At 44.8% G+C, this 12,027-nt stretch overlaps 1 protein-coding gene across 1 annotated transcript; it reads left to right on the plus strand.

The window, feature by feature from the left end:
* Positions 1–1,331: 1,331 nt before the first annotated feature.
* On the plus strand, positions 1,332–11,780 carry LOC119398215 (uncharacterized). The gene is made up of 5 exons (XM_037665337.2): positions 1,332–1,587; positions 2,838–2,899; positions 5,713–5,805; positions 9,868–9,894; positions 11,584–11,780. Exons 1-5 carry the CDS (start codon positions 1,416–1,418, stop codon positions 11,692–11,694), a joined length of 465 nt encoding a protein of 154 aa, XP_037521265.1. The 5' UTR covers positions 1,332–1,415; the 3' UTR covers positions 11,695–11,780.
* The last annotated feature ends 247 nt before the right edge of the window (positions 11,781–12,027 follow it).

The raw sequence follows: 12,027 nt of genomic DNA on the forward strand, positions 1-12,027 counted from the left end.
TTCTCATAAGCAATACTTGATAAACAAATTCCACCTATGGTGCTGGTCATCACATAGTCACTCGCGCACTATTTTTGATTGGTACTGCGCAGTGCCACATTTAGTGTATATTGCATAAAAGCCGAGCAGGTTTAGTCGGTAATATTCACGGTGAGCGTCTTCATGGATGGCTCAAGAATTGTAGTGGTGCTCGTCTTCGACATGAAGATATCTCCAATGCTCTTAATAAGAGTGCATCTTTGATATTGCAAGGAAATACAAGCGTGAAATATTGCTAGCATGATATAAAGTTCGTCTTCTGAGGTATAGTCACTCTGAAATGTACAAGGGCCAGTCTGGTAGAAGCAAATAACTGGAATGAAAATTAAACGCTCGAATTTGTAGGGCTATTGTTGACAAATGTGCATGGGAGTTATACCACACCAGAGGTCCCCGCCACCCTAAAAAAAAAAAAAAACAGCAGCTTTCTCTTGCTGCACCGTATTAAAAAAGCGGCTTCTGAATGTTTAATTATTCTAGAGTATTGTAAATAGGGGGCTTCACTTGGTCAATGTGCACACGTTTCATATTGCTTGAGAAACATGAGTGGCTGAAGTTAATAAATAGATATTGTGCCTGTCACGTTTTATTGCATGAAAAGTAGAAAATATTTGTTTGTTATATGTGTTTAAACTATATAACCTGTCATGTTTAGTTATGCGCAAGAGGGATCAATAGCCTACACTCTTAATCAGGTCCCGCTCAAAGTGCTAGATGTAACCAGGACCTGATTAAGAGTGTATGGCAGGCTTAAGCATTTTATCATTCGCTTTCTCCTTGTCAGGAAATGGAAGTGCTAATAAGCTTGCAACTTCAAAATTTCATAAGTTTTTATGCGCAAGAGGCCCGTATGACAGAGACTCGGAGTGTAGACTTGCCAGATCAGCAGTGAATGCAGGCAGCTTATCAAGGCTGTGAAAAATTCTTAGTGCCATGCGGAAAAGCCACGTGAAACTTAAGACGAGGACAAAGAAAGATAAAGAGTGAAAGTCAAGAAAGACGCAAGATTTGATAGCGTAGCAGCAGAAAATAAGATACTCGTGACCCTTGGAAAGGGAGAGGATCGAGGGCTCTTAAGAGTTAGCTGTACTTTCTTGTTTATTGTCTCGCGCACTTGAAGTACCCATGACGCAACTGTTGCGTCATAGTACTGACGCCACGATCCGGATTGCCATTAGATGACGGTTAGTGCATCACCCCAGTGATGAATTCTCGAGTCTCTTGGGACCTCTGTCAGATGCCACGCCTCTTTCTTGCGAGAATAGAAAGAGAGAGAGAGTGATGTTTCAAAAATGGGCAAGCGCTACCCCTATTTAAGCGTGCCAAACTGAGCGCTAGGCAGTAGTGTTTTCGAAACGCCTTGAGACTGAGCCAACATGAAGGCCGCCCTGGTCCTCGCTGTCCTTTTCGTCATCGCCTACGCCGATCACCCCGAAGGTACTGAGGGACAGCAGCATGGAGCCCATCATGGCAACCACAGTGACGAGCATGGGCACCATCACGGACACCATCATGGACACCATCACGGACACCATGGATCCGTGTGCAGTAAGTCTCGTTGCATTTCATTCAGTGTTTCATTCGTCCATGTGCAGTCATGGACGAATGTTACGCGAACAAGAAATTACAATGTGGAACGGCTTCCTCAAGCTATAACTTAGAGACCACAATCTCTTATTAGTAATTATGCGGTGGCAAGAAATTGTTCGGGCTCCATACAAAGTGGCCACAGTAAATCACCCTCACATAAATCGCACCAACGAAAACAAAAGAAAGTGTTTTATTAGTCTTACCTGGTTTGTATTTAAATTATGCGTGAGTGGATGTCAGTGTCTGATCTGAAAGGGGATGTAAATGCAAAAAAAGAAGCCTTGAGTTCATGTGCGGGGCACTTCTTCTCAATATGTGTTCTCAATATGTCCGTTCAAGGTCACTGAATACTACACCACAGATGATCAAGAGTGAGTCGATTGGGACAGTTTTGTAAAATGTCATGTTAGTAGAACCCAGTAGCGTAGCCAGATATTTTTTCGGAGAGGGGGGGGGGGGGGGGGGACGGGGCGTTTAAACAAACTTTATGTATATTCATATGTGTGCGTTTGTATGTGTGTGTATATATACACATGCAAAATCGAAAAATTTCGGGGTTTGAATCTCCAACACCTGCCCCCCTGGATACGCCAGTGGGAGAACCTTTAAAGCATGGCAAACATCGTGTACGCTCTGCCGTGCTGTGAATTGGGCGTACATGTAGAAATTATATTCCTATCATACGCTTAAAGTGTCTACGTTCTGTTTGATTGTGCTAGTGACGCACACCTTATGCTTCTAATGCCTCAACAAACCTGCTTTCGCTCCAACTCTGCAGTTTCAAGCGTTTATATGCAGGAGAAACTCGTCGTTCGGATGTACTATAGCTTAGCTCCGAAATCAGTTAGGTTTGTCGTGCTTTCGTAAATACAGTGTTTCGCGGCTCGTGCAGATTTGATTAATGCTTTTTATAGAGCGATAAATGCGCCTGTTTTAAATATGTTTTTCTTGGCTTAAGAGGCATTTTCGTAGAATCTGGTATGATATTGAGAAATACTGTGGTTGTTGTTATATCACTGTGCAAAAAAATACACTGAATCCATATCTTATAGGACAGAGCTGCATGAGAGGGGTAGAGGAGGGGGGGGAGGTCCAGGAAGTCGTTTAACTAGGTGGTTTTTATATGTGGTTTAGAAAGTAAAACTTCGAAACTGCGTTGAAATTAGCACCACCGAACAGCGTCGACCGCAATTATTCTTTCTTTTCAGATTTGCCAGCGGAAACCTTGGCTACCGTGGTTGATTGTGTCGTCCAAAACGTCACAGAGGAGGTATGTCTTTCTCATAAGGAACAATTCATATACAAAACACACCTATGCTGCAGTTCATCATATACCTAGTTGTGTACGATTTTTTGTTGGTGCCTCAAATGCCACATCTGGGGTATATTGCATGCTAGATGAGCATTTTGGTGAGTAAGATTTGCGATGAACGTCTTTATGGACGGATTAAGGGCTGTAGTGGTGTCCATCTTCAGCATGTATATCCTCCCGGTGCTACTCTATTTGGAGGAAGAAATAGCAAAGGTTCAAAAAGTGGTGGGGTGAGGGTTCTGCAGTGGTACAAACAGCCTTTGGAGGCTAATACAGAGCACCGCAGGGGTTGGTTAAGTCTTAAAGCGCCCGCCTCAATTGCGGGAGGTACTGGGTTTGATTCTTTGTACCGCGGGGCACCCAGTGGTTTTACTAATGGAGAAAGAGGTATCCCGACTTGGCACTCAGTGGTGAGAGTACTCATCTGTTACAATGTTGCCAAGGGCTTTTTAGAAGTACTACTCACTAACAGGGGTATATGTCAAAGCGGTATGTAATACAACAGTTTTGCCGAAACTTTCGTTGCATTATTAGACGACGTTTGCAGTATTATGGTATTGTCTGTAATTGCTGGTGTACACGGCTGAAAGCTTTTGATGCCGAATTCTTCCATTTTCGTATCTTCAACAAATGTTGTAAACAAATAGCGGCCTAAATAAAAAAATTGACTTCCTACTGCCACTATAATTTAATATTTTATTTCTTTCTTTTAAATGCAAGCAGCATAATGAGATTCGTTGCTGTTCTTGCCGAAAAAGAACGACTTCTCAGTTCCTGTGTGTTCAGGGAACCTCGAATTAATGTTTACTCTTAACGATCATTAATATAAGATCGCGTGTCCAAGAGAATAAATTTAGGCTTACGGTGAAGATGTCCTCTTTGTTTGTACTATAGGACGATAACTTACAGTAGCCATCAGCAAATAGATAAACATCAGATGAGCAATTGCTTGGTAAGATATTATTGTATCAGTTTTTTTTTATCGAAAGGAACAATATCTACGAAGCCAACGAACTGAATTCGAATTAGGTTTACTACAGAGAAATTACTGTCACGTATGGGCATTGTTTGCAAGAAAATCATAGCCCCCCCTCCCCCCCCTCCCCCAACTTAGGCAGAATACCTTAGTGACCCTAATTAGCGGCGTTAGAAGCTGCATGTTGTTCTAGACATGCAGTATCAAGCTGGAATGAGCGTTGCACGAACGAATTCCAAAATTGTGGTCAACACAATCACATATTTACCTCCCTCTCAATGCACACTTAGTCCGGCTTGACTCCGCCCCCTCCGCCCGTGATTGCTGGCTGTGTAACCACCCCTCACTCACCGGCAAACGGGAAACCTACGGCTTTGATTCCGTGAACAGTTGGCTATGATAGGCAGCGACACGAAGGGGTCTATGCTCCCTGATTATCCTACGCGGAATTCGAAGAAAAAAAACGATGAAACTAAGCAGTTCAGAGCAGGCGATGATACGACGAATTTTGAGAAGAAAGTGCAGATTAGCGTGGTTTCGTCGCCAATGAAGTAATGGCGGTGGCAATATTTGACTTGACTAACGCTAGAACAAGATGCAATGTCGTTTTTAGAAGCAATGATTACACAAGGTTAGGAAGTATTTTTCTCGGCTCATTTTATGATATCACTGGTGGACCTAGAAATGCACTCTAAATCAACGGCGCCTATTTAAGTTGGGGAAGACAAATTGTTCTGTACAATTTCTGGAAGAGGATTGGATAATTGAAAGCGAAGACCCGGCATTTCAACGCGCTTAGTGTGAGCGAAGTCGAAGGTTGAAGGCAGCGCTATCCGGCACCATGGACACTTAGCAACTACCCCGACCGAAATAGCCCTACTCGTATCTGAAAACTATGGAACTTAGTAATAACCACCAAGACATTCAAGCAATTTCTTTTCACTTAATTGGAAAGTGAACTGTGAATAGCAAATTATTAAAACGAATTAAGTTTGGTATTTCTTTATTTTCGATCCAATGCTATTGCATTATTCCATTTTAGATGCTTGGGAAGTTTTTATCTAGCTAGTATACCAATAATGACAATTGACGAAAGTTACTACAGGTAGTGGCTAGTAGGCGCTGGTGCTAGTCAAGACAATCCCATCCACTAGCTCTTTGTAACACTTGTTGCTGGGCTAGTTTTCCGTCTTTGTTCTTCCACTCTTCCTTTTTTTCTTTTATGAACGCTGATTAGCACGCTTATGGGATCGGCCAGATATTAAAATTTTCCATGTAGGAAACACCTGGGCAGTAATGGTGAATTCAACTCACCCCCTGCTAATAGGGCACACCATGCTCAGTTCAGTTCGTAAGCGCCAGAGTGGTTCCCATTAAGAAAAAAACGTTGGCCAATCACAGCATATGAGTGAACTCGGGCGGTTGATGGTATATATTTTGCATAACAAAGGAAAACATTGTTAATTGATCAGGTAGTGCACAGTTCACTTAGTTTGAGTGTGTAAGAAAAACTATTTATATAAGACTCGTGTATCTAGAAGAGTAGCGTTAAGTGAGATAAAAGATGCGTTGCCTGATCTAACTTCGCATACGTCCGCTGTGCATAGGTATTTCGCGGTGGTGATGTCAGAAAGAACTTTAAAGCCCATATAGTTGATATTACCAGTGGTAATGCAACGCAGATGTCGTGCTAATTTGGTAGGAACTGAAGTTAACGTCATTGCATTCGCGAAGCACTCAGTAGAGCATGGAAATGAAAATCGTTGTTCACAATGCGCATCACTGTGCCACGCAGGTTCGAGGGAAGCTGGACCGTGTAAGGCAGGGCCTTGACTGCGACACCATCCTGTGTGGTATTCAGAAATTTTGCGAGAGGGATGGCACTCTGGTAAGTCTTGCCTCACGTACTGTGTTAACATTCTCTTCATGTAGATATTTGTAGTCATAACACAGCTCACAAGGAAGTGACTGAACTGCATAATAAACCCTGTATATTCATTGCGCTGCTGGCGCAGTGAATATATAGGGTGTTTTCTCTTTGTTTTGTTTTTAGACAATACAGATTTTTTATAAGAATGCTATGACAGTCAGGCACCTGTCGTCTTCACACACGAAAACTTCGTCGAGACGGAAAAGCTTAGCCACACTTAAAGTTAAATTGAAATGATAAATAATATAAATCCTTAGTTAACCTATTAATTTTGAAGCACTTGTTTATATTGAAAAGTGGCAGGACGTGACGATTTATGACATACCATTTTTTGGAAATTCCAAGAAAACACACCTAATTTCAAATATTAATCATCGAAACTGAGCGCGCCGGGTGCGCAGGAAATGCAGCCGCTGTGTTACGTCAGACCCGAACTTGACGTTACTAACCTTGAAAAAAGGCGCGTCGCAGCATAATCTGGTCGGAAAAACACGGCAGGTTGCATGTGGCTGTGTCAGCCGTTCCGATGCGGAACGAATAAGCTTCCGTAAGTGCAACGCCCATCGAGAGGCGGCACAGCAACGTCGAATCGAGGCGAAAAGATTTCGTCAGATCTCAAACATTGTGGGAAGGGATTTCATGTAAAACTGTCAGCGCACTTACGCGGCTCATCCCGCAATTTGAGCCAAGTCTGACGAGATAGATCGACGTCTTTGTGGAATTTGAGTAGCTGTGTGCATATTATGAGAGTATTATGAGGGCACGTCGAGTACACTGGCGCCTAAAGATTAGCTCACTGCATGAAAAAATGCCGGCACTCACGCTACAGCACAGACGTCACTTTTAATGATACAGTGTGTAAGCAGCGTTCGTTGGCCTATTCCTGCGGGGACGAGCTTCTTGAGTCGTAAGATGTATCGTTTATTACATTGTTATAAAGTCGATAACCAACACTGAAACCACAAGTGACGCTAGAGTAGCACCACCATACCCGCCGCGGTGGTCCAGTGGTTATGGTGCTCGACGGCTGACCCGAAGGTCGCGGGATCCAATCCCGGCCGCGGCGGCCGCATTTTCGATGGAGGCGAAAATGCTTGAGGCCCGTGTACTTATATTTAGGTGCACGTTAAAGAACCCCATGTGGTCGAAATTTCCCGAGCCCTTCACTACGGCGTCCCTCATAATCATATCGTGGTTTTGGGATGTTAAACCCCAACAATTACACTACAGAAGCACCACTGCCACAACCTATGTTAGGCAGCCGATGATGGAACGCATTTATTCACGATCTGTACCGCGATGTAGCTGGCTAAGGGTCGTTGCTGCACGTTTTTCAGCGTTTGCCTGCTCCATTAAAATCGCAGCTTCAAAAAAATGGTATATCTTTCTGTTCTTAAATTAACACAAAATGTCTTATAAAGTTGAAGCTTTCAATGTCTATTGTCACTGTACTGGGTTGATATTGACTGTGAAACACATGTTTCGTGTACCCGCATACCATGGGCCCTGGTATGCGGATATGCGCTACACGTGACTGTGGAAAAGGGTTTCATGACGTACGCGACAGGCATGTCATGTTATTCAGATCATTACCAGTCAGTCATGTTCATCATGCACTCATACCCTCCTATGCCAATTTTGGTGTATACCAAGGTAAAGAGGCGACCACGAGAACACCCACACATAGGCGGCTTGATAGACAAAAAAACATGGCTGATCCCTCCATCATAGGAATCGGTATAACACGAAAGTGAAACGTGTCTTCACAGTAGTGCTTACTGCGTATATATGAGATCATGTACAATGTCTATTGGTGTTTGGCAGCTATAGCACCGTTTGACTTGGATGCACCCACGTTGACGCCTAGTAGCATATATCCATCGCGACGACTAACGCCCATGGTCATGATTTGACCGTTGTGGTAGCTGAAGTTTTTAACATATACCTGTACACTGCGTATCGTGAATGTCGCGCAAAGATGACATCAACGAACGCATAAAAAACACTGGCACTCGATATGCACTTCTTCCAAGCGTCGTCAATTGAGGGGAGAAACGGCACGGTGTGCGCTCCCGAAAAATGTGGTAACCTACGCCAGTGCTCATGCATACACTACCACACTGCGCTTCGGCAACATGGAAGGCGGAGGTTAGTAGCTTCAGCCGCGAACGCGCGCAGGCGTTCCACATCCCGCTAGCCTCTGTCTCGCTCCACCAAGGCACGACATTCGCCCATCTACATCATTGCCTTTCTGCAGCGCTTACTGCAGCAGTTTTATTAGTCGGTGCTGTCGCAGTCGAAGCAGTCGGCGGCGAAACACCGTTGGTGCATGTGGAACCTGCACTACTGCGACAACGAGCCGTCCCACGCTTACACGACGCGAAAGGCAAGGAACGTAACTGCGTTTATGGGCGACTCCCCGATGCTAGCGGGACCAGTGTTTTTCGCATGGCATGGAGACGCTTTAAACATGGCCTTCGAGATTGCGCGCCGGCGCGCAATCTTCGAGGCCATCCTTTAACTGCGTCGTCGCCAAATCGTTCTTTATCGGCGCTAGTAAATGTCATGCCGCGTTATTTCACTTCCCCGCTCACAGACGGCGGCACCACCCCGCCCCGCGTAGCCCCGCCAACAGAGAGCACCATGCATGGCACCGTGCGTGAGAGAATGTGTGAGAGGTATAAGGCGCGTTTGTGCAGTGGCGTGCATCTGCCTCGCCAGTTTTGTCAAGCTCCGGGCGCGTATCGTCGTGGCCAAGAAGCTGTAGGTTCGATTCTCGGCGGGGGAACTCTTTCTTTATTATTTGCTTCTTTCGGGTATTTCACCCATCGATAACGCTGCTGGATGCGGCACTGCATTTTCTGCTGCAAAGTGCCCTTCACGCTGCTGCGTTAAGATTTCCAAAGCCTGAGTTGATGTGAACTGTGAATCACCTGTGCCGCATGCACGAATACCACGGCCCGCGGTATGCGGGTATGTGCCACACGGGACTGGTCGAAAGGATTTCATGAAGTACATGACAGGGAGGTCATGTTATTCATGTCACGACCTGTGAATTCTGTTAGTCATACACTCACGGGCTCCTATGCCAATTTGGTGCATACCAAGTTAAGGAGACGACCACAGGAGCGCCAAGACGTAGGCGGCTGGACAGACAGACAAGCAGGCAAACAGATAGATGGATAGAAATTGTCAAAGTTTATTTGGTTCGCCAAGAAATGCTTCGCATTTAATAGGCAGTCAGATAGATATAAACGGTCGAAGGGTCTTTGATTCGCAGCTATGTTTCGCATTTAAAATGTGTTATAGCTGTTACATCTGCAAAGAAATATGGAGTTTACGAAGATTGCATTTTCGAAAACTAGGTTACTAGCAATAGCGTGTGTGATAGTCCGCGCTAGAAAATAAAGTGGGTTTGTGGGAGCAGAACATCTCGGATTATTGACTGTGCTGTGGATCAATATACCTCTGGCCGTGCGAGGTATAAGCTCCTATAATATACTATTTAAAAGACAATGTTGAATCTTCTGGCAAGTTCGCTGCATACTGCGTCACCTTGTTACTGAAATTTTGATGAAGGATGTATAGGCAGAACACAATTAGCTATGCGCCCTTGTACGCCAAGAAAGAAAAAAAAAAGCTTTATCGAATTTGCCTCTATGCACCTGCGATTTAAAGGAAGTTAAATTCTGGTTACGTGTCAAAAATGCGCTATGATTAGAAGGCACGCCATATATAGGGTATGACTCCGGGTTAATATTGACCTCCTGATTTCTTTATTGTTCATACGGGCGTTTCTGCATTTCACCCGCATCATTTCACCCGCACCGGCCCGCAGTCGAACCCGCGCCCTCGTGCTTAGTTAGCGCAATTCAAGAACTGTGAAACCAAGGGGGTGCGCAGGGAAAAAAAAAACTTCTGTCGCATATACCACAAGTGCCATCAAGCAACGCGAAATTTTCTCCTTGTTTTCGAGCATATATTGCAAGACACTAAACATACTTTCGTTCCACTTTGCAGGAGAACAACCGGACAGACGTCTTTACGGTGAGTTTTTTTTACTGTAACCAATTCTGAAACTTACTTTCCCTGCACTTCTAAGCTGGAACAAGCATCTTTCTTTCTTGTTTTAGCTTGAGTAAATTGGAGTTAACGCTCATTACGTTGCAGATTAGATGACAGTATACTGTTTGCACTGAATAATCGTGATCGAACTAGCAGCACAAAGGATTATAAAATCAATGTTCCACGTTTGTTGAGACGATGTACACATTTTTTTCATAAACTTTTGGCGAACGTTGTCACCCGATGTAACAGCACGTCGTTAATGTAATAGCGCAGTATCAATCAGAAGGATATTGTGAAAATAAGTAAGCGCTACGGCAGTTCCGTTTTAAGCCGCGCTTTTATGTCACACGCGAGTTGGATAGAGAACCCTTCTTTTCCGGTTCCGAGAGCGCAATCAGGCATATTGAATGAATACTTTGAATCTGGTTATTTCGTCTTACATGGCCATTTTGAAATGTAGAAGCAATAATTTACACTTTTAATCTCGATTACCTTCAACTTCGAAGTACAAACATGTCCGCGACCATGGGACCAGCAATGTTAATAAGTATATGAATAATATGCTCTTTAGGAAACGATACATGCCCGGGTGATAATTACTTTGTATTGATGTAATTTTAGCAAAATTTGGAGGCTTTAAAAAAATTTTGCAAAACGCGCGCGCGCGTGCGCAGTCTATATGACCGTAGTGACGGGAACAAATGTAGCAGTCGTGCTAACCAACCTCGTCTTAAATAAATTTCACGGAAACGTCTTAATAAAGCGTTGATTGTAGTTCTTTTGATTTTTTTCATCTTCATATAGTTACTTGATTTGAGTGATTTTAAGAGTCTTTCTTGTCGAGTGTTGGGCGTAAGAAAACAAATTACACCATCTCCCGCTAAAGGGGACCATGAAGCGATGCGAAGCCGGAGCACTTGCACGATCGCGTTCCGCTGGCGTTCGTTGCGCATGCTACCGACCTCGGTCCTATTGTTATCGAACCTAAGTAGGTCACACACGTTGCAGCTGTGCCCGAAGCTCCGGTCGAGGAATTCGCGCTGGAACCGGGCGTCGGCGCCGTCGAAGCCCGGGCGTTGAAGTTGTCTAGCGAGGCGTTCTGCACGGGCGTTGGACTCGCGTCGCCTGTCCGCAGCCGACGCGTTGGCTCGGCGCTGACGCTTGGCTTCGACGTCGGCGTTGCGTACGGCGGGGTTTGCTTGCCGACGCTGCCGTTGCGTTTCGGCATGTCGAGCCCGCGTTTCATCCGTAGCAGTTTCCCGCCGACGCTGCCGTTTGCGCTGGGCTTCCCTAGCCCGGAGCTCGGGGTCCGCTTGCCGACGTTAACGTTGCGCTTCGGCGCGTCGAGCCTTCCGCTGCTCCACCCGCTGCTCCGCGATCTCGGCAGGCGTTAAGTGGAGAGGGGGAGTGGAGAGGAGGTGTGTGGAGAAGGTTTGCGCATGCGCAGTAAGGGTGGTCACGCCGCATACCAGCGGATTGAACTCCGCCATAAGCTGCTTCGCATCTAATACAAACTGCAGTCAGTGTGACTGCTGCGGTGAAACAACAAAAAACAAACGTGCAGTGGTAGTAATGCAAAACATCGTAATGAGTGAAATTCACTGGCAGGCCTAATTAGGTGTTAAATTTAAGCCATTATTACTTTTTTTTTCTCATTACTCTTTTCAGCATGAACAGAACATGGAGCTCCGGGTAGCGTTCATGGGATGCCGGCCTCAGCAAGTGGCCACCTCTGAAGACTCGGCTCAACACGTCACCGAGGCTACAGCTGAAGCTTAATTTTGTAAATAGAAATTGATGAACACGTCTGCAATGAAGAATCCAATAAATGCATAAATGCGTTTCCATTCTCTGGTTTCGAAGAGAAGCCGCGGCAGTATATTTTTTAACACAAATTATGTCTTTTATACCTTACATATTTATTTGGTTTTTTCTTTACCGAATATTAGTGGTTCTAAAGCGCCTAAATTTCACATAATACCAAATCGACTAAGTTTTTGCGCTTGAGTAAGGTAGCTTTCGCTCCAGCGTCTTCGCATGCGGGAAAGTTAAGCGCTTTTCTTCGGCATATTAATGCATTTGAAAGACGTGCAAATCCTTACTCTTCCTGGT

The sequence above is a fragment of the Rhipicephalus sanguineus genome, chromosome 1 (genome assembly GCF_013339695.2).
Source record: "Rhipicephalus sanguineus isolate Rsan-2018 chromosome 1, BIME_Rsan_1.4, whole genome shotgun sequence".
Classification (NCBI taxonomy): domain Eukaryota; kingdom Metazoa; phylum Arthropoda; class Arachnida; order Ixodida; family Ixodidae; genus Rhipicephalus; species Rhipicephalus sanguineus.